Source organism: Natrix helvetica (genome assembly GCF_964273705.1).
Source record: "Natrix helvetica genome assembly, chromosome: 13".
In the NCBI taxonomy this organism is placed as follows: domain Eukaryota; kingdom Metazoa; phylum Chordata; class Lepidosauria; order Squamata; family Natricidae; genus Natrix; species Natrix helvetica.
In genome coordinates, this window is record NC_138557.1 from 3455182 (window position 1) to 3477218 (window position 22037).

Consider the following 22037-nt stretch of genomic DNA (forward strand, 5'->3'; position numbering starts at 1 on the left):
GCACCGCAGGCTGGTTCTGAATTCTTTCTAAATATATATATGTGGCCTTTTTGTCCTCTGCAAAGAATGCGGAAGACCTTCCCAAGGCCGCTTGAATGGAGGAGCAGACGTCGTCTTCTGTCCATGGGGAAGGGAGTGAAATCTGTAGGGGATCTTCCATCGCTTTTATGCAGGCCTGCCTTGAGCGAGACCACGGCTTGAGGGGACGGTTCTATTTTTAGGAAAAGGGAGCCGCCCTGCTTGGTGGCCGAGACGGATTTGAATTCGGGGTTTGTTTGTTTTTTGTAAACGCTTCCACCGCAACGGATGCATTAACCGTGGGTAGAAAGGCACAGGGTGTGGAGTGGGGGCAGAGAAGGCAGGGGAAGAGACCTTGCGACTTCATTGCATCTCACAGTGGGTTCCCCCCCCCCCATGCAGACATTACTTGGCTAAAGAAGTAACTCAAGGTGGCAAGCATAACCGATTTTCCCCCTATTTGCCCCATGACAACCCTGTGAGATGGGCTGAGAGGCTGAGCAACTGGTCCAAATGACTTTGCGACTGCAATGAAAGTGTTTAACTCAAAAATCACTGCTCAATCTCAAGTTGTTTTGCTCTAGAATTTAGCTTAACTATCCGATTTCATTCTTCTTTATACATTGGTTTACATTTTTGTGCTTAAAAACATCTCTGATATACAGGGAGTCTTCGGCGTACGACTACAACTGAGCCCACAATTTCTGTCGCTAAGGGAAAACATTTCAGTTAGTTCACAACAAGTCTCACTCGCCATCTTCAGGCTGGTGTTTTCGGCTTCGTGTTTGTGTGAGTAAAGTGTGGTTGTAGCTGCCGTCTTTTTATAAATCCTGGTGGGGGTGTGGGGAGTGCTGGCTTTGTTTCAGTAAGTGGATTGATTGGTTGTGTGGTTGTATCATGATTGGTAGATTGGTGCTGATTGGTGCTGGCTGTGTGTCCGTTGTTGTTTTGCGTTGTAATGGCCTGGGTGGTGTGTGGTGGGTGGGGCTCGTTTGTTGACTAGGGCTGGTTTCCAGATGTCTGGTAGGCGGGAGGTATTGTCACGTTTATTCATGTTGTGGGGGGTGTTTCTCTATTTCGATAGCTTCCATAATTATTCTCTTGTTGAAGTGTTCTTGAACGTGGAGGGAGGAACTGTTATTTCGAAGTTGCAATGTGGAAAACATTAACAGCAAAGGAAGTAGAAAGGGGGGGAGAGAGGAAAAAATACGGATAAAAAGCAAAACTTTGCGCTTTTTTTGCCAAATTATATATCCTGCCCTTCTCTTCGGCCAAACTAAGCATTCGGCAACCGGGTGACATCAATTGTTTGTTGTTCGGTGAAGAATAAATTTTTTTTATTCCCGTTCCAGATTTTTCCTACTCTGACCCCACTGAAATAGGTAGCAGAATAGCAGGTGAGGTCACAAAAGTCAAAATGGTGGCCCGAAATCTCCGACATACATTAAAAAAACAAACAAACTGAGCTTTGAGGTGTCCATCTTTTTCGATCCCACCTTCTACAGGGAGTCCTCGACTTACAACAGTCTGTTTAGCGACCGTTCAAAGTTACAAGAGCCCTGAAAAGAGGGACTTGGGATCGTTTTCTCACACTGACGACCGTCGCTGGCATCCCCGTGGTCGCGTGATCAAAATTCAGACTGGCTTGCCCACTGACTCGTGTTTACGACGGTTGCCGTGTCCCTTGGGAGGGGTGCGTGTCACCTGATCCTCTTTTGCGACCTTCCGACCAGCAAAGTTCAGTGGAGAAGCCATATTCACTTAACAACCGAATGGCTGACTTAACCACTGCCGGGATTCACTTAACAACGGTGGCAAGAGAAGTCGTAAAACGGGGGGACCAAACTCGCTTAGTTTTGCGCTTGGCGCTGTCTGAGCTTGCTTGTCTGCTTGCAGATATTTCATGAGCCAAGGCCACCTCAGCAATGATTCACTTAGCAACAGAAATGCTAGGCTTAACTGTGGTCATAAGTTGAGGACTCCCTGTATAGTTACTTTAAGGCGTAGATTTCTTATTTTTAACGGCGCTGACCCACAATCTGAGAACCAAATGCCACCGTCGTTCAGTTAAATTAAACCTGTGGCATGAATGCCTTCGCTCGGTGGGCGTTTAATCTTTTTCTCCTTTCTCTCTCATCCAAAAGTGCAGCAACTGGAACAATTTGGAAGTCACCTTCCTAATTTTTGTGGCCTGTACTTAAAATTTAATTCTGGACTGCGTGCATTTGGGCAAAACCATGCTGGGGCGGTCAACTTCTTCAAACTCCCGAGCAAAGTCACAGCAATGTTTCTGGCAAAACTTCTGAATAATAATAATAATATATATATTAAAAAACCTGCTTTGTTTCTGCTGACCAAGCCTGTTTTAAGAGGCTTCGGAGCAGGGCAATGTTTAAAAATAAAAAATCCAAAGATTTATCACGCTCCTGCCAACCAACTGGCTTTCAATGGTTTCTCTCCCCACACACCCCACCCAGAGAGCCGAAATTAAAATCCCATCATTCGAATAGCTTAAAACGCAGCAAAGAAATGGAAGAGAGAGAGAGAGAAAAAAAAATCCAACACAATGCAAAAATGACCGAAAGCTGCGGCTGGAATTTTGGCTGCTTAAAAATTCACCCTGGGCGTAGGAATTCAAAACCATTTTTCCAAGCCGGGCACGGGCAATTGTGTTGCTCTGCTTTTTGCTTCTCCAAAAAGCACAAACACAATAACAAAAAGAATGCCTTGCGTTTGCGTCCCCGCTCTACCCAAACGACGCCACCATCTCGGAAGGTTGCTTTATGAAGATTTTATTACAGCCATCGTGATTAGACAATTGCACGGAGCGGCGGAAGGGATAATCTTAGAAAACAGAGCCAGAAAGATGATTAGGGGGCGAAAGGAGGCTACAACTTGCAAAGAACGGTTGCAGGAATTGGCTGTGTTTAGTTTAAGGAAAGGAAGGATTGGGGTGACATGAGAGAGCAGCCTTCCAGTATTTGAAGATGGGAGGGGTGGGGGTCAACCTATTCTCCAAAGCATCTTAAGCCAGGATAAGAAGCAATGGATGGAAACTAAACGAGGAGAGAAGCAACCTGGAATGAAGGAGAAATCTCCTGACAGTGAGGACAATTAATCGGTGGAACAACTTGCCACTAGAGGTTGTGATTGCTCCAACGTGGAAGATTTTAAGAAGATGTTGGATAATCTTTAACTATACAAGTGTATAAATGTTTAGTTTAATGAAAAGGGGTGACGTGGGTAGCAGCCTTCCAATATTTGAGGGGGCTGTTCCAAAGAAGAGGGGGTCAAGCTATTCTCCAAAGCACCCAGAAAGGCAGGACAAGAAACAATGGACGGAAATTGATCAAGGAGAGAAGCAACCTGGAATTAAGGAGAAACTTCCTAACAGTGAGGAATATTAACCAGTGGAACAGCTTGCCACTAGGTTGTGATTGATCCAACGTGGAAGATTGTAAGAAGAGATTGGGCGTTTGTCAGAAATGGTATAGGGCTTCCTGCCTGAGCAAGGGGTTGGACTAGAAGACCTCCAAGGTCCCTTCCAGCTCTGTTATTTTGTTAGAAACTGCTTCCGTTTTTTCCCTGCCCAAATAATACCACGTGTCCGGAAAACCTCTTTGCAAAGCCCAAACACAAACACACAACATGGAAGGCCAAAGCTCCTTTGGACTTCCAAACCACCTCTTCTGTTGTTACAACTTCTCCGTCATCTCCGAAAGCCAAGGAAGGGAGAATTCTCTGTCATAACAATGAGGATTGTTTGATTTCCAACACACACACACACACACACACACACACCTCCCCAGCCCAACCAGCATCTTTTGTTTCCATGGAGCAGAAATGTCAGAGGTTCTCCTCCTCCTGTGGAAGCTAGTCACATTGCAGCATAAAAACCCAGATTAAACAAAGGATCAAAAGTGGGTAAGAATTTAGAATAAACAGAGTTGGAAGGGACCTTAAGGTAAAGGTTCCCACCTCACACATCTGGGCTAGTGGTTACCGACTCTAGGGGGCGGTGCTCATCTCCGTTTCAAAGCCGAAGAGCCAGCACTGTCCGAAGACGTCTCCGTGGTCATGCGGCTAGCATGACTCAACACCGAAGGCGCACGGAACGCTGTTCCCTTCCCACCAAAGGTGGTTCCTATTTTTTCTACTTGCATTTTTTACGTGCTTTCAAACTGCTAGGTTGGCAGAAGCTGGGACAAGTAACGGGAACTCACTCCGTTACGCGGCGCCAGGGATTCGAACCGCCGAACTGCCGACCTTTCTGATCGACCAGCTCAGCGTCTTTAGCCACTGAGCCTCATTCAAAAGCAGGTAGTCACCTGGAAATGTTTGATCTAGATCCAGCAGAAGGATGGAGTATCCAAGTCCCACCACCAGGCCACTTGACCATAGCTTGACCAACTGAGAGCCAGTGGCGAGCAAGGAAGTTCTCGTGAGGAGCCTCCCCAGCAGGACTAAACCGAATTGGGTCACCAATGGCAACCAGACAAGCTTCTACTTGCCCCTGTATGGGTGGGAGGGAGGGTTTGTTGCAAGCTGCAGTTTTCATGAATGCAAAAAACTTAAGAATCTTGTGTCTCTTCCTCTGTGGATTATTTGGGGAAAGAACCCCAAAAACAAAGGAGATTCGCGTTGGCTTTGCTTACCCCTGCAAACAAAAACAAAAAAAGCCCCACTAAAACTTCCCTTTTTTGTGTCTCCTGATCATGGCTGCGGTTGCATCACGAGCTCCTTCCCTACAGAAACTGTCACACATAAATATATAAGAGAGCAAAGCCCACTCCCTTTTAGTTCTGATGATGTTACCTAGATGGGTTGTGAAAAGTCTGCGAAGAAACATCCCAGGTTAGAGAGCACCAAGGACCTCACAGTTCCTCCTCCTCCTTCTCTTTGCAAACCCCACTCCCTTCTAGCACTGATGATGTTACCTAGTTGGGCCATGAAACGTCTGCAAGAAAACCACCCAGCTCAGAGAGCACCAAGGACCCTTCATTTCAACCCTGAGTGAAGAGATTCTCTTCTATTGGCCTTCTGTCAAATGCCAGCCGAGTCTCCCTGGGAGGTGCTAATCCCTCTAAATCAGCTTTGAAGGACTTCCAGCCCTTCTTGGACACAGACCTCGGGCATCCTCCCACCCCCATCCCTCGACCGCGGTTTTTCCTTGAGGACTTGGCACTTAGCTTGACCTCCCCCGAGACCCACGCCGCCCACGCCACGCGACCAGCCCCTCGCTTCTCTTTGTGCCTTCCCTTTGAGGATGGGGGGAGAGACACCTCCCTATCCCCCCCTCCCCATGGCTGAAGACCTTTAGTTGCGGTTCCATCTGCCCCAATTGGGGAGGGGGCACTTTCTTCCCCATCCCTTCTGAGTGCCAGTTGCAGAAAGGGGAATTGGGGGTGGGTGTGGGAGGACCAGCCTATCACCGCATCCCGTCTTTGGCTCTCTTTCTCCCGCCCCCCCCCCCCACACACACCTCCATCCTTCTCCCCCCCCCACCCCCAAATCCGATTCCAGGGAAAGCGACCCCAGCCCAGACTTTGCAAGGGGAGGGCGGGCGGCGCCTCCGCTCTCCCCCGCCATCGGCAAAGTGCGGCAACTTGCCCCTCACCTCCTCCGCCGGGGTCTCCGCCGTCGCCCGGAGGGCATCCTCGTCGCCCAGCGGAGCTCTGCGAAGCCCACCCGAATTAAGAGCTCAGATCAGCGGCTTCGCCACGTCCCGGTAAAAGCCGGAGCGGAGCAGCGCCGCCTGCCGGCCGCCGCGCATCACAACCCTCCCCATCAGCAACGCGTTGGCGGGGACGGACGGCGGGTTGCGCGTTTTTTATCCCCCCCCCCCCTTAATGACCCGCGCCCGCATCTTCCCCACCCCTTCCCGGGACTGGCTTTCCCCCACCCAGTCCTGTTCAGACGTACGCTGCGAGTGTCGCAGCTGGGCAAGCGGGGGCTGGGAGCAAAGCCCCTGGGGCTGGTGAATTTTGGGGAGGGGCCTAGTGATATTGGGGAGGGGGCTAGTGATTTGGGTAGGGGGCTAGTGATCTTGGGGAGGAGCCTAGTGATATTGGGGAGGGGGGTAGTGGTTTTGGGGGAGGGGGCTAGTGATATTGGGGAGGGGGCTAGTGATTCTATTCTAATTCTATTCTATTCTACTTTACAAATGGATATAGGTACTTTTAACTATGTTTGTTGGGTTAAATAACCGTGATTTTGTTTTTGTTTTTCATATCTGGATCCTTCCTGCAGACTTTTGAATTTTCTTTGCTCAGCTTTTCCCCGTCTGGTGGGAATTTGAGTCTTTCCTAGGGGTGGATTAGACGGGATCAAGATTTTCTGACCTGACCTCATGTTTGGGTTGCTTGGAAGGGACTTGAACCTTTTAAAGGAGGAGAAAAAGACGAAATTTAGCCCTTCCTCTCCGGCGAGCAGCAATAAAACACTCAATGGTATGTTGTGTGTCACCCTTCTGAAATACCACAACCGTTTCAGCCCACAACTATTCCGGCCTGGTGATGTCACCCTTTGCTTTTGCTGATAAGGGTCACATACATACTTAAAGCGGACTCTGAAGCCAAATTCCCCATTGCATTCTTCTCTGCAATTGTTATTATTTTTTGCTGCTGTTTATTCCTACCCAACTCTAGATGAGCAACAACATATATATTTTTCAAAAAAAATAAAAACCACTGGAAAGTACAGGCAGTCCTCAACTTACAACGGTTGGTTTAGTGGCCGTCCGATGTTACAATAGTATTGGGGGGGAAAGTGACAACTATTTTTCACGCTTAGGATCGTTGGGGCATCTCTGTGTTCAAGGGATCAGAATTCGGACGCTCGGCAACTGACTCGTATTTGTGACGGTCGCAGTGTCTCGGAGTTACGTGATCCCCTTTTGCAACCTTTGCAGATTAACAGAGTTTGGAAGGGACCTTGTAGGTCATCTAGTCCAACCCCCCCCCCCAATCCAGTTTCTTCTTGAAAGCCTCCAGGGATGAAGCTCCCACAACTTCCGAAGGCAACTTCTGTTCCATGGGTTGATTGTTCTCACTGTCAGAAAATTCCTCCTTACTTCCAGGTTGAATCTCTCCTTGGCCAGTTTTTCAGGGTTCTGTAGTAAAGGTTCCCCTCGTGCATATGTGCTAGTCATTCCCGACTCTAGGGGGCAGTGCTCATCTCCGTTTCAAGAGCCAGCGCTGTCCGAAGACGTCTCCGTGGTCATGTGGCCGGCATGACTCAACGCCAAAGGCGCACGGAACGCTGTTCCCTTCCCACCAAAGGTGGTTCCTATTTTTCTACTTGCATTTTTACCTGCTTTCAAACTGCTAGGTTGGCAGAAGCTGGGACAAGTCACGGGAGCTCACTCCATTACGCGGCGCTAGGGATTCGAACCGCCGAACTGCCGACCTTTCTGGTGGACAAACTCAGCCACTAAGCCACCACATCCCTATGTATGCGTAATGGCTTCCCCCTTTAAAAAAAACCTCATTAAAGTTTTCCCATTGTCAGTAACAATAAATACAGACCCAAAGAAGTTATTATTATTTTTTATTATTTAAACCTTATTCCACAAGAAATCCCTCTTGGCTAACACGGTTTTTATTACCACTGGCCTTAAATAATACTGTGTTAAATATAAAATACTTAGGTTTAAATAAGAGACAAGTGGTTTAAAAGACAGGACTTCTTCAAAAATTCACCGACATTCTTGTAAAGTTACAAAGTCATGAAAAGTTAGTACAAAACGCTCGGGCGATCGGTGACACCCATTCGTTCCCTTGATTCTAAGTACAAAATGGTCACAAAACAGGAAAATAAAGTCAGAGTTAGCCACAAAAAAAGACTTCAAGGAATCCAAGCTGATTTGGTTGAAGAGTCCATAAATGGAATTCAGAGCAAAGGCAATAAGACCTGGCTGGCGTCCTTGAAGCTGGGAAGCTAAGCAGGGTCAGGCCTGGTTAACACTTGGATGGGATTCCGATGGGAAATCCCAGGGCTGTAGGATAGAGTGGAAACTGAAAATGTTATGCTGGAAGAGGGTGGTGCAAATGACTTCGATCGTGCGGTCAAGAAAACCACAGGAGGTCTCCAGAAGTCAACTTGACATGATGGAGTCTTCTCATGAATGGGGAAAGCTATCAACCAGAGATGTCCAACCTTGGCAACTTTTTAAGACTCGTGGCCTTCAACTCCTGGAATGTCTCAGCCAGCCAAAGAATTCTGGGAATTGAAGTCCACAAGTCTTAAAATTCTGGAAGTTGAGGTCCACAGGTCTTAAGGTCTTCAAGTTCTCAATGTTGGACACGTCTGCTATAAATGATGGACCCAGTTTTTAAACTCACTCTTCTTCTCCTTGGGAAGAAGACTTAAATCATAACTGCCTAGGATTCAGGAATGAGTAATCACACTTAGGGAGTCGAAATTATACTAAGCAGACTTGAAAGAAGGACCAATGGCCTTTGAGAAGTCTTAAGCTTGTGACAATACCAAAGATCTACTCTATCCATGAAGCTTCATGAGGTAGTCAGAATCCTAAGATGGGTCATACCCTGGACTGTTGCAGAATATTTGGAGGGTTGGTTGACTGGTTTTTTACTTCTCCCAGCTAGTATTGACAGAGAGAGAAATCCAGAGCCTACTGAATGCTGGCACTGCTAGTTAGGAATTGTGAGGAGGTTTTATGCAGAGGGAAATGAGGAAAAGAGGACATAAAGCAACATGGTTTCATCTACAATCTTATCCTGAAGGAAGGTGATCCCTTCCACCAACTCCTCCTGAAGGAACATGGTCCCTTCCATCTCATCCTGAAGAATGCGGTCCCTTCCACCATCTCATCCTGAAGGAAAATTTCCATTCCACAGTCTGAAGGAAGATAGTCCCTTCCACCATCTCCTCCTGAAGGAACATGGTCCCTTCCATCTCATCCTGAAGGAACATGGTCCCTTCCATCTCATCCTGAAGGAACATGATCCATTCCATAGTCTGAAGGAACATGGTCCCTTCCACTATCTCATCCTAAAGAATGTTGTCCCTTCCACCATCTCCTCCTGAAGGAAAATGGTCCCTTCCATCTGATCCTGAAGGAACATGGTCCATTCCTCAGTCTGAAAAAAAGCTATCCCTTCCACCATCTCATCCTGAAGGAACGTGTTCCCGTCCACCTCCTCGCCACATCTCTTCAGAATGACATGGTCAAAGGGCTTCAAAATTGGTTGGATGCCAACATTTTAAAGTTACGCAGATATCTTACATTACTACCTCCCATTTAATCATCAAGAGATCTTGACCTCACGGAAGTTACGTCCGACAGCAAAGCCGTAACAGTTCTACCTCTACAATCTGCTTGGAATGGCTTAGAGAGGGTCAGCATCATAAGAGGTAGAGAAGAAGGCCATCAGAGGACTTATTGTGGGGTTAGGAGAGAGAATGGAAACACAACCATTGAAACCATGGACCCTTAAAAGTCTCTCTAACCAATCTCTTGAGATGTTTCTTGCTTCTCCGTTGACTTCCTGGGCTCTCGAGTTGTAGCAGATGTTTCCAGTGGTTGCTTCCTAACTGTCCTTTGCACTAAGACCCATCCATTGGTCCTCTCGTGTCAGAACGTACATCCAAGAATAATAATAATAATATGTGTTGTCACAGTTCTTTTGTCGTTCCACCTTCAAAGTTCTGAACCTGGGCAAGGAGTCCAGTCTAAAAGCCACCTTCTCACCTTGGAAGTCCTGAAGAACATGGAGGAGCGGGACCAGCCTTCCAGAAGATGCCAAAGAAGGAAGGAAGGATCTCCTCCTCCCTTTGAACCTGTCACTTGGGATCCTTAAGGCAACTACCTGGAGATGTGAGAATTGAGAGCATCCGGACGATAGAGGTACCTCCAAATAGCGTAGTAATGAGTGCCAGCTCCGAACGCCACAAAGAGATGCCAGATGGCATGGGCGAAGGGGATGCGCCCATCACTCTTGAAGAAGACCGTACCGAAGCAGTAGAAGATGCCACCAGCCACCAGCTCCACCAGACCATCCGTGTTGGGCTGCAATAACCAAGAGAAACAGAGGAGGGAGATTGTTAAGCAAATCCAGCTTTCCCCGTGGACCTGGCTGGTCAGAAGGTCGCAAAAGGGGATCACATGAGCCTGGGACGCAACCGTCATAAATACGAAACAGGTGCTAAGCGTACGAATTTTGATCACGTGATTATAGGCGGTGCTGCAAAAGCCGTAACTGTAAAAAACGGTTGTCACAAGTCACATTTTCCCCCCGCTGCTGTTGTAATTTGGGATGGCCACTAAATGAACTGTTGAATGGCCACTAAATGAGGACTGTCTGCATGGAGATTGTTACGTTCTGCATTTCCATTTTTAAAGCAGATTTTTTAATTGCTTTTTTTCCCTCTATAACATCTTGCAGTCATCACCTTACCATTGTTATGTCATCATACCTGCATATATCAACCTTATATCGCTTCTATATATTTATATACATTCATCTACCGTTCTATACATTTCTCTGTTGTTTCTCGGCTGAATTAACTTTATTCCTGTTATGCAACCATTTATGCCAATCGCCCCAAATTTCATAGTATTCAGACTCTTCTTTGTCCTCTAATCTCAATGTTAACTTGTCCACTTCTGAACAATCTGCCGTTTCCATTGGGTGACTTACCATGGAGAGAATGACCAAAGCAGGGAAAAAACCCATTACCAGATAACAAAGCAGCTCCACCAACTTGTACCTGGGGATCAAAAAAGCCAAGCTGAGTTTCAGAACCCTTGGTACGGTTTGCAACTCAAGCTAAGCCACGATCGGCTTCCCCTTCCCCCGTTTGCTGAATTAATCCCAGTTTGTCTGGGCTCACCTCACTCAGGAAGCCATCAGAACCTAGTTTCTAAATCCACAGGGGTTGGGAATACAGGTAATATCAATTTATGACTGGAATTCATCATCATTTAACAGCTACATAATCCCTTGCTGAGTGGAGTCTGAGCAACTGAATGAAGCTAGCAGAGCGTTTTACTGGCCAGATGCCCTTCCTGTCACCAATGAGGAGTTTTATCCAGCAGATATATTCTCATCGCTCCCAGAGAGAGAAAAATCTGCCTCTACCTAGGATCGAACTCATGGCCTCCTGATTTTGAGACGTGAGCTCCACCTCTAGGTCACCGCACCATTCCTAATTTGTAACTGGAATTGAGCTCCGACAATTACAGTCTTGAGTCGCGACGGTCGTAAAGTGGATTCTCAGGTGGCCAACCCAATTTTACGGCTGTGGGAGAGGGGCAGCCGCTGGAACCTCAGACAGGGTTGTAAGTAGCTTTTGGGGAAGGGGGGTGTCCGTCATAACTTTGAATAGTTGCTAAGCAACCGGTCATAAGTCGAGGACTGCCCTACAACAAGGTCCACTGCTCCTTAAGTGCCACGAATGCATGCAGCTCTGTATCCTGTTTCCCCCAAAATAAGACCGAGTGCTTATTTTTCGAACCCAAAAGAAAATAAGAAGGGAAGCATGGAAGGAACAGTGATGGGCTCCTATTGATTTGGCCCAGTTTGGCCCCCTAACTTGGTTCAATGAACAAACTACGATAAGGGATCAGAAACGAACCAAGTACACAAAAAGAAAGCTCTTGCTCGCGATAACGTTCATACCCACCAGAGGGCGGTATGGACCCAGGAGCTGCCGCTTCCCAGCCAAAGTATGAACTTTTCCCTCCAAGGATTCCCACGCTCCGTCCCTCTCCTGCTCACCGTTCGTGGAAGAAGAAGACGTAGAGCGTCCCGCCTGAGGCCATGATCCAGATGATCCAGCGCATGTGGGAGGCCCAAGGACCCAGCTCCCGCAGGTTCAGCCTGGCAACACAACGGGGGACGTCAAGTCACGGAGAGAAGCCACTGGATAGCAAGGCCGGCCGGCCGGCCGGACGGACACCGAGATGGCTTGAAATATCCGCGTGGCAATGGCACAAAGGACGTTTGTCACATCCGTGGCGGGATTTGGGATTCGACAGCCACCTTTCCCTCCCCTCCCCCCTCCCCATGGCACCATAAGCCTGTTCAATCGAGATTTGACCATACCCAAGTCTTGTCACTGGCTGGTGGCTTTAGTTGGTTCCACCTACCTACTTGAAAGACTATGAAGACATGGCAAAACTCGGTCCCTCTATCTCTCTCCTCCTCCCTCCCTCTCTTCTTCTCCCCCTTTCCCTCTTTCACTTCTCCTCCTTCTCTCCCTCTCTCTCCTTCTCCCCCTTTCCCTCTTTCTCTTCTCCTCCTTCTCTCCCTCTCTCTCCTTCTCCCCCTTTCCCTCCCTCACTTCCTCTGCCCCTCTCTCTCCCTTTCCCTTTTCTCCCTCCCTCCCCTTTCCCTCTCCCTTTTCCCTCTCCCCCTTTCCCTCTCCCTTTTCCCTCTCCCCCTTTCCCTCTCCCTTTTCCCTCTCCCCCTTTCCCTCTCCTTCACTTCCTCCCTCTCCTTCCCTCTCTCCCCTGCCTCCCCCCCTCTCCTCCTTTCCCTCCCTCCCTCTCTCACACACAGAGGCACCTCGACCTAGAGAGCGATTTCGATCAGGGGTCTCCAACTTTGGACCACTCGAAGACTTGCGGATTTCAACTCCCACAACTCCTCAGCCAGCCATGCTCTGAATTGCTACGAGTTGAAGTCCACAAGTCTTCCAGTGGTCCAAGGTTGGAGACCCCTGATTTAGAGGAACAATAGCCATTGCACAGTGGCCCTCGGGGAACGACAGACAGTTTGTGAGGACTCACCAAGGAGCGTAGGAAGCTGCGATGAAGAAGTAAATCACCATCCGGTCGAACATGTGTAGGCAGTGCTCCACGGTCCTGCGAGAGGAATACGCAGAGGGGGGAAACGGGGGCTTGTTGAGTCTCATCTTCTCTGGTGGAGTGGTGAGGTTTGGGGGAGGCAAGTGGCTCAGAAGAGACCCTTCCCAGTTCCTCAGGTCAGGGGTCGGCAACCTTAAACACTCAAAGAGCTGCAAAAGTCCACCCGGAAGCCCCCCGTTCAATTCTGGAGCAGACCGGAAGTCCCTTTTCTCCCACCATAGAATCTCCTCCTAGCGCGGCGTCCTTTTTCCTCTACCAACCGGAAGTCCCTTTTCCCCCACCATAGAATCTCCTCCTAGCGTGGCGTCCTTTTTCCTCTCCCTGTCCTAACCGAAAGCCCTATCAATGGTGGAGCCAACCATCGAAAGAGAGCTGCAGCAGAGGGATGAAAAAGCCACATGCGGCTCCGGAGCTGCAGGTTGCTGATCCCTGAGATAGGTATGGATCAACTGGGTGGATCAAGCATCTGATCGGCTTCCTCTGACAATGAAGCTTTCCTTGCTTCTTCATGAGGGTTGAAGGAGAATTACCTTAAGTGCCGTTTCTTCCAGGAGATCGTGTGGAAGATGGTGGACACGATGAAGAGTCCCGACAAGCCGAAGCCGTAGATCCAGGCGGAAATGGCCTCCCACCGATTGTCCGAGAGGATGTAGAGAACTGAACTGCCAAGGATGCTTGGGACAATCCAGAACTGGAAGAGAAATGGAACAGAGAGGAGAAGAGAGGTGGAAAGTTCTGAGGAAGAGGTTGGTGGAGATGGACATCCTGGATTCGGGCGTTGGATATCTGACTTGGGCACTGGACAGCTCAGAAGGACACTGGACACCTGACAAGAGGCCCCGTGGACACCCAACGTCTTGCTCTTACGAAGGAGAATATTTGTAGCTCGCGGTTGAGCTGAGGGGTCCTTGGTGCTCACTGAGCTTGATTGTTTTCTTGCAGACGTTTCATGACCTAACTAGGTAACATCATCAGTGCTAGAAGGAAATGGGGTTTATAGAGGAGGAGGACAAGGACAAGTGGAGGAGGACAAGAGGAGGAGGTGGTAGGAGGAGGAGGAGGATGACAACAGGAAGATGATGTTTCCCTAGGTGGGTGGTGAAACATTTGCAAGAAAACCACCATGATCAGAGAACACCAAGGGCCCCACAATCATCCTATTTCTCCTCCTCCTCCTCCTTTTCTTCTAGCACTGATGATGTTCCCTAGGTGGGTAAGGAAACATCTGGAAGAAAGCCACCAAGTTCGGAGAGCACCAAGGACCCCTGCCCCATCCCACCAGAATGCTCCCTGGGGAAGACCTGTAGAACTTACCCCATGGGTGGCACAGTTCGCTGCGTGTTCATATTCTGTGGGCTGGTACCTTCGGTTGGGTGGCACCCTGTGGTTCATAAACCTTGAGTGAGAGACAGAAGGAAGGAGAGTCCATCAGCTACCTACCATCTGCAACAGAAGGGCGTGCTTCAAAAATGGATGCAATAATTTCATTTTGCAGGGATGTGTCCATGGAGATTCTCAGTCCTCCACGCCATGGTTGCCCCAAAGGTGCTTTCTTCTTCTTCTTCTTCTTCTTCTTCTTCTTCTTCTTCTTCTTCTTCTTCTTCAAGAGGCGACTGGACTTTCTTGCGTTTTTCGCTTCTCCTCCAAGAAGCTTCTTCAGCTCTGGATGGATGGTGGGGGATGGAAGGATGTATACTCTTTGGAGTGGGTCATTTGCATCCTTTCAAAGAGTCGTTGAGGCCACTTGGAGGTTTGTCTCTGTCCTCAGGGTCACTTGAGTGGTTCAAATGGAGGTGGAGCCTTCTTGGAACTGCTGAAAAGCCTGTGTGTGTGGAGCTGTGCTATTTGCACCACTCGGGTGACCCTGAAGACACAGGCAAAACTCCAAGTGGCCTCAACGACCCTCTAAAAGGATGCAAACGACCAACTCTTTCTGCAAGGAATATCAATCCTTCCATTCCTTATCCTCCAGTCAAGAGCTTCTCGGATGAGAAGCGAAACATCTTCAAAAGAAAAAGAACAAGAAAGTCCAGTTGCCTCCTGAAATTAGCTACAGTACCTTTGGGACATTTTGCAGGGATAACTACACACACACACACACACACACACAGAGCCTCCCCACCATAATCCTCAGCATTCAAGCCCCTGTCCAGGACCAAGAGAAGCTTCCTTTTAAGCAGCAGCATCCTTGCCTGTGCCGTTCTAACGCCAAACTTTTTTTCCTTCGTTTTAACATGCGAGGGATATTTCTGTCTCTCTCTTTTTTAATAAAGTGACGGATAAATTGGTCTCTTGGAGGGTCTTGAAAATCCCTCCCAGGCCTAGAAACTTTCCCATGGAAGTCCTCCCTCTGGCTGAGGCAAGAGGCAGAGAAGAGCCGATGAATTTACGCCCCAGTGAAACTAAAAAGTTCATTAATTCTCATTCTCATTCTCATTCTCTCTCTCTCTCTCTCTCTCTCTCTCACTCACTCACTCACTCACTCACTCACACATACACCCCCCCTCCTTCTCCCCCCTCCCTTTGCGTCTCTGTCCCAGTTCACAAAGAGACGTTGGATTTGAGATTCGTTTCCAATTCTTCACCAAGGCGGCATTATTCCTCGGGAGGGGTTGCCAGGCAACCAACCTAACCCTCCCCTCCATTCCGGTGTCTTTTCGCCTCTTTGGGGTGGGCGAGGTGGGGAAGGGGGCCTTTTCTGCATCTCCTGCACTCAGAGCTGGAGAGGGACGTCACAGTTTCCAGAGCAACACACACAGGAACCATTCCAGTTTAGTCTCTTAAGGGGAAGACTTAAGGTGAGTTTTGCATCCAGTTTTGGTCACCGCCTTATAAAAAGGACGTGGAGACTCTAGAAAGAGTGCAGAGAAGAGCAACCAGGATGATGAGGGGGACTGGAAGCTAAAACATACAAGGAAGGGGTCAAGCTATTTTCCAAAGCACCTGAAGGCCAGACAAGGAGCAATGGATGGAAACTGATCGATTCATCCTGGAAATAAGGGCATACTACAAAGTCCCCTTTCCCTCCCCACTCTGGGGTAGGACAGAGGTGACATTTGCCGGTTCTCCGAACTACTCAAAATTTCCCCTACCGGTTCTCCAGGACCTGTGCGAACCTGCTGGATTTCACCCCTGATTTACATCCTCCCTCCATTTCAACAGCAATGGAAGCCTTTCCACATTGCAAAGATAACGTCCCCGTCCTCCACCCCTGAGCATCACAATTATATCACGTCGGTCCACACCTTCCTGGGATTTGCGTGTCATTTCTGGGTTTCTCACAGCCCTGTTTGGTGCTGGGGCTTTTTGTGGTGCCATGTCTCAAGTCCACGGAGAGATGGCAAGAGGACAGCCTTGTGCCCTCCGTTTTCTGGAGCCCTTCAAACAAAGCCCCGTTTGTCTTAGGAAATGAAAAGGGAGGCAGAAGCTTGTCATTCACTTTCTTTTCCTCGTTCTGGTCCATTGTTAGCCGTGAGTCAAGAAGAAAGGCCTTCTAATGAATGCCAACCAGCCAGGCTGGCTGGTTTTCTCTTCTGAACATTGACATTCATCCGGGAACATGAGGTCTCTTGGCAAAGCACCCAAACTGTGCATGAGAAGCTGGCTTACGTCGGCAGGATCCCAGGATCCTGAGAAAAGGATTCTTCTGTAGGCATCTGCCTGGGGTTTTTTGAGCCCTTCAGGCCAGGCACTTAGCTATGATTTGAAACTATTCTTTGCCGGCTAAGCCACAGGACTCTTTCAGCCAAGGATCTCCGTGGTGGTTTAGAGTGAAAATGTGAAGCTAGTCAAAGTAGCTAAGCAGAAGAGAGTCAAACTATCTCCACAGTCGAACTATTCGCTAAGGCTGCATTGCTATTATTATTAATCTTCTCGTCGTTCCTATCAACCATCTCCTCCCACTTATGACTGCAGGACTGTAACTTTGTGGCTTGGGATCCTTACGATTTATATTGATATTGATTGTTTCCTGATTGCTTATTTGTACCCTATGACTATCACTAAGTGTTGTACCTTAGGATTCATGACAAATGTATCTTGTCTTTTTATGTACACTGAGAGCATTTGCATCAGAGACAATTCCTTGTGTGTCCAATCACACTTGGCCAATCAAGAATTCTACTCTACTCTACTCTGTTCTTTGTTCTATTCTATTCTATTCTATTCTAGCCTAGTCTAGTCTATTCTTATTTCTATTTCTATTTCTATTCTATTCTACTCTCTATTCTATTCTTATTTCTATTTCTATTCTATTCTACTCTCTATTCTATTCTTATTTCTTTCTAATTCTATTCTATATTTATAAATAGAAAAGACCAAAAAGGACAAGTGGCGTTAAACATTGACATACAAGCTAATAACAATAACAGCCTTCCGTCCTTCCGAGGTGGGTAAAATGAAGACCCAAATTGTTGGGGGCAAGAGGCCAACTCTGGAAACCGCTTAGAGAGGGCTGTAAAAGCCCTGCGAAGCGGTATATAAATCTGAGTGCTATTGCTACATTGACCCTTCCTGAAGATCTCGGCGAGGTATGGATCTTTGATCGGTGTAGGAGGATGACTTCCCACAAAAATTGATCGTGGAACAATCCCAGCTCTACCAGCCTGGTAGGACTTTGCCAATAATGCCCACATGGCGCCATGTGCTGTACCTTGTTTTTGAACAATCAGATGTCTTTTGATTTGTGGCATCTAAGTTTTACGATTCCTGTAACCTGGTTGGTGATTGGATCATTCCTGGAATTCTCTTTCTGGGGGTGGGGGTGGGGGAGGCGGAAATAGCAGACTGCTAATAGAAGCACCAGAAGTGATTGGATTTGGCCTTCTCCAGATGCCTTTCCTTCAGGTCCTGAGTTGTGGGGGTGGGTGGGCACTGGTAGGCCCCAAGCCCCTCCCAGGTGCTCCAGTTTAGCCTAAATAGGCATCAGAGCCCATCCTCTCGGCTGCCATCCAACAGGTAAGGCTACAGTCCTTCCAACATTTAATTCCTCTGTAGTTTCACCCTAGGATAGGATGGGATGGGATGGGATGAAGAATAGAATGGAATAGAATAGAATAGAATAGAAAATAGGTTGGAATAGAATAGAGAAATAGAAGAAAGGAATAGAATGGAATAGAATAGAAAATAGAGTAGAGTAGAGTAGAATAGAATAGTAAATAGAATAGAATAGAATAGAAAAGAAAATAGGTTGGAATAGAATAGAGAAATAGAAGAAAGGAATGGAATGGAATAGAATAGAAAATAGAGTAGAGTAGAATAGAATAGAATAGAATAGAATAGTAAATAGAATAGAATAGAATAGAATAGAATAGAACAGAACAGGAATAGAATAGGATAGCATAGAATATAGAATATAGAATATAGAATATAGAATATAGAATATAGAATATAGAATATAGAATATAGAATATAGAATATAGAATATAGAATGCAGGATAGGATAGGATAGGATCACACCTTGTTAGCTTGGGCTGGGAGACCACCAAGGAATGTGGGGGTTTAAAGGTTCGACTAGGGAATAAAAGGAGAAGAAAATAAATAAAATCTCAGAAGGACCCCCATAGCAAATCTGTTCCTTGCCGTTGCCAAGAAAACGGAATGAATTCCTTAGCAACCGAATCCCTTCCACAATTAAGTTTCCCTTTTCTAAAAGTGCATCATTAACAGAGCCCTTACACAAGCGGACTGCTTTCCCCCCCTCCTCTTCATCCTATAGGATTGTTTCCCTTCTTTTGTTGGGGTCCCTGAAAGTCCTGCATGGGCCCATTTCCTGGGGGGGGGGGCGCGGGAGAATCCGAGATTCTGCCTCCCAAATGAAGCTCACCCTGGCTGTCAAAATGACATGAAATGAAATCGCCCTGCCTTTAAGCCAAGAAAGCGGCGCCGGTGAACTCGCACCTAAGGCAACTTCAGAGAAAAGAAGGGGAGGGGTTTCCCCCCCTCTGCCCCTCCTCCTCCTCCTGCGCCCCCTCCCCAAGAACTTTTCTCACCTGGCATAACGCGTCTTCTGAAAATCCAGCAGTCTGGAGACAAACATGGTGAGCTTTCCATCAGGAGCCGGAGGCGGGGGGCCAAAGGGCGGGAGGGGGGTCCCTCACAGAGACCCCCGGCATCCGGAAAGAAAGTGCCTCTCCGCAGCCAGCGGGGTCTCTCCTAAAGCCGCCCATCGCCCATCGCCGCCTCCCAGCCACGGAATGAATGGATGGACTTGGTGGATTAGAGACGCCCGGGGGGGGGGGGACGGAGGGGGGAGGGGAAGGGGTGTTAATTGGCCCGGTGGGCAGGGAGGGGCATTCTCCCCCTTGCCCACCCCAGAGAAGGAATAGGAGTGGGGGGGGAGCTAAAGAGGACAAAAAACACCCACCCACCCCAGTCCCTGTTGCAGGAGGAGGAGGAGGAGGAAAGGCGGCTGGGAAGCGGCTGGGTGGGGAGGGGGAAACGGGACGGGGGTGGGGGGCCGTGTCAGAGGCAGGGTCCGCAAAAGAGAGCAAGGGAGGCGAGGAAAAGGAAGAAGGGGCGACGGGGTTTGGGCGGGGAGGATTTGCGGGGCACCATAGCTAAAGAGGGGGGGTGGGTGGAAAGGAGAGAGAAGAAGAGGAAGACCAAGGGGGGAGGGGTCTTGGGGAGGGGGAGGGTATGTGCGGGGAGGGGAAGGGAGAGAACAATATATATATCCCCCAGCCCCTAAAGTCGGAGAAGGTCTCGCCCGACAGCCTGTTGAGTAAGCCAGCTTGAGCCAAAGCTATAAATATCGCTCGCTCGAGGATCAACTAGCAGATTTCAGTCCACGCGGGGAGATAAAAGGGGAGATTTGGGGGTGGGGGGAGGGAGGGAGGGGGAAATGACTTGCTTCCTCCGTTCTTTGGATTGTGAGAACTTGATTCCTTTTCTGGGAATGCAACTCTGAAGTGGGTTTTGTTGTGCCGTGTTTTGAGGGGTGGGCTTCTTACTGGGAAGGGCAGTCTGACCCACATTGTTAGCCTGGAGGGACTGTGCTATGGGGCAGAGCATGGGGGTGGGGTTGCAGGGTCTTGGGTGGGGGGGCTTATAAGCTATTGTTGGTTGGGTGCCATCAACTGTGGAATTTGAGGCCACCATCCCTTGCTTGTCCCTTCATCTTCCTCCCTTTCCTTCCTTCCTTCCTTCCTTCCTTCCTTCCTTCCTTCCTTCCTTCCTTCCTTCCTTCCTTCCTTCTTTCCATCAGTATTGAAGTTTGAGGCCACCATCCCTGGGTTGTCCCTTTCAACCTCCTCCCTCCCTCTTTTCCTTCCTTCCTTCTTTCCTTTCTTTCTTCCTTCCTTCCTTCCTTCCTACCATCAGTGCTGGAGTTTGAGGCCACCATCCCTGGGTTGTCCCTTCCAACCTCCTCCCTCCCTCTCTCTTTTCCTTCCTTCCTTCCGCTGTGTGGAGGAGGGAGTGAGGGATTGCTAGACTGGCTGGGAAACTGCCCAGATAATCCAAAGAACGACCGAAGCTCTTTTGTGAAATTTCCATCTAGCTTCTGTCTTTAGTTTTAGGACAGGGGTCATCCCTCTGCTGTGGCTCCCTGTCGCTCAAAATATGCATCACAACCACCTATGTGTGACCACGCACATTATTGAGCTTTTCTACCCCCAGTAGGCCAATCCCCAGAAAAGAAAAGTTACAGAAGGAAACAGAACGTTTAATTCAACTACACATACTTGTTCTGTGGCTGCTCAGGAAATAGTCAGGCAACGGGAAGCGTTTTGTGTTTTCTTTTCTGTGGTCCAAATGGAAGGTTGCCGACCCCTGTTTTAGGGTCTGTTTCCAAGCTTTTCCAGAGGGGCTTGAAAACTTGACAATGTTGACCAAAGTTGAGCTCCCCAGGTCCAATCAGGGCGAGGCAATGGGAAGGGCAGAGGGCCGTCCCCCGCCGTCTGCCAATTTTCCACCTGCAGCCAAAGGAGGTGGACATACAGGAATATCAATGTCTTAATTAAAGGTGAACCAACGATTGTCCTCTTCTTTCTTTCAGGCCTCCATCTGGCCCGGCTTCTCAAATCCATAGGATGGGATCATCGCTGGACGTCAGGAGGGTTGGCCATGGCTGCGTTCGTCCTCAACTGCTGAAGATTCAAACCCTCCCCCCTTTTGGGCAATACCAGATTTGGAAAAAAAACGAGACGTCTCCTCCCCTCTCTCGCGGCTGGGAGGGTGCCGGGGTGGCCCTTATTGGCGGCCTTGCTTGGCTTCCAGCGGTCGCTTTTCAAGTTGCCAAAGGAAATGGGTTCAAAGCTGAGCGGGGGAGGGGGAGGGTTGGAGGGATTGGGGGGGGGGGATTGGAAGCAAGCGATGGTTCCCATCCATTCAACAAAAGCAGGTCAGCGTTCACTTGGCAAGCGAGAGGCTGTTTTCCTAAGCCAGGAAGAGGCAACGCATAGTTATGAAGCATCCCCAGATGACAGCATATGGGTTGCTGTTATGGAGAGTTTAATTATCCTTCTTTCCCTCCCTTTTTCTCCTTTCCTTTCTTCCTCCTTCTTCCATCCCATCCACCTTCTTCTTTTATTCCTCCCTCCCTCTGTATCATTCTTCCTCCCTTCCTCCATCCCATCCACCTTCCTCTCTCCTCCTTCCCTCCCTATCTTCTTTCCTTTCTTCCTCCCTTCCTCCAATCCCCTCTACATCCCTCCCTTCTGATTAACAGTGTTGGAAGGGACCTTCAAGATCTTCCAGTCCAGCCCCCTGTACCATTTTGGGCAAATGACTGTCTGTTCTCTTCTTTAAAAGCTCCAGTGTTGACTAAGCTACCTCCCTACCTACTTTCCTCCCTCCCTCCCCCCTCTCTCTTATTCCTCTTGCCCCTCTTTTCTCCTATCCTTCTATCCTTCTGTCCTTCCTCCCTTTCTTTCTCTCTTTTATTCCTCCCTCCCCTCTTTCCTTCTGTCCTTCCTTCCTTCCCTTTCTCCCTCCCTCTCTCTCATTTTTCCTGCCCCTCTTTTCTTCTGTCCTTCCTTCCTTCCTCAGTCAGTCAGACAGTCAGTCAGTCCTTCAAAAGAGGAAGGCAACAATTCCTTATCAAAGTCTGTTTAATGGGATTCATTATAGCATCCTTTTTAAAATTGGAACTCAAAGAGCCAGATTGAACTGGAAATCCCTTTGTAATGGCTTGAGAGAATGGGAAATTATTGAGTGGGGAGGACCAAATCCGGGGGGGGGGGGG

General features: G+C 48.5%; 2 protein-coding genes across 4 annotated transcripts in view; both read right to left on the minus strand.

Annotated features, from left to right (window-relative positions):
• RADIL (Rap associating with DIL domain) overlaps positions 1–6437 on the minus strand; it is a 32028-nt gene extending 25591 nt beyond the window's left edge. The window contains exon 1 of one of the 2 annotated variants that reach the window (XM_081965820.1): positions 6365–6437. The gene's annotated coding sequence lies outside the window, so the exon portion shown is untranslated. Of the gene's footprint in view, positions 1–5635; positions 5756–6364 lie in introns of those variants that run through there. The other variant, XM_081965819.1, reaches the window with a different exon arrangement.
• A 2624-nt stretch (positions 6438–9061) lies between these two features.
• On the minus strand, positions 9062–18969 carry MMD2 (monocyte to macrophage differentiation associated 2). Of its 2 annotated transcripts, XM_081965751.1 has the most exons (7): positions 18844–18969; positions 14168–14249; positions 13384–13544; positions 12776–12850; positions 11763–11864; positions 10683–10752; positions 9062–10051 (listed from the first exon to the last, which is right to left on the minus strand). In XM_081965751.1, the coding sequence occupies exons 1-7, from the start codon at positions 18888–18890 to the stop codon at positions 9848–9850; spliced, it is 741 nt and encodes a 246-aa protein (XP_081821877.1). In that variant the 5' UTR covers positions 18891–18969; the 3' UTR covers positions 9062–9847. The 2 variants fall into 2 exon arrangements, with proteins under 2 accessions (XP_081821877.1, XP_081821878.1); XM_081965752.1 differs by lacking the exon at positions 10683–10752.
• Positions 18970–22037: the final 3068 nt, after the last annotated feature.

What these genes read in the sequence shown, in the direction of transcription:
- MMD2 (XM_081965751.1), bottom strand. Translation starts at nt 18,890, where the DNA reads ATGTTTGTCTCCAGACTGCTGGATTTTCAGAAGACGCGTTATGCCAG. An exon ending in GCAGCTTCCTACGCTCCTTG is followed by an intron (nt 11,865 to 12,775) that starts GTGAGTCCTCAC and finishes TTGTGTTGCCAG; the next exon opens with GCTGAACCTGCGGGAGCTGG. An exon ending in CTTTGGTCATTCTCTCCATG is followed by an intron (nt 10,052 to 10,682) that starts GTAAGTCACCCA and finishes TGGTTATTGCAG; the next exon opens with CCCAACACGGATGGTCTGGT.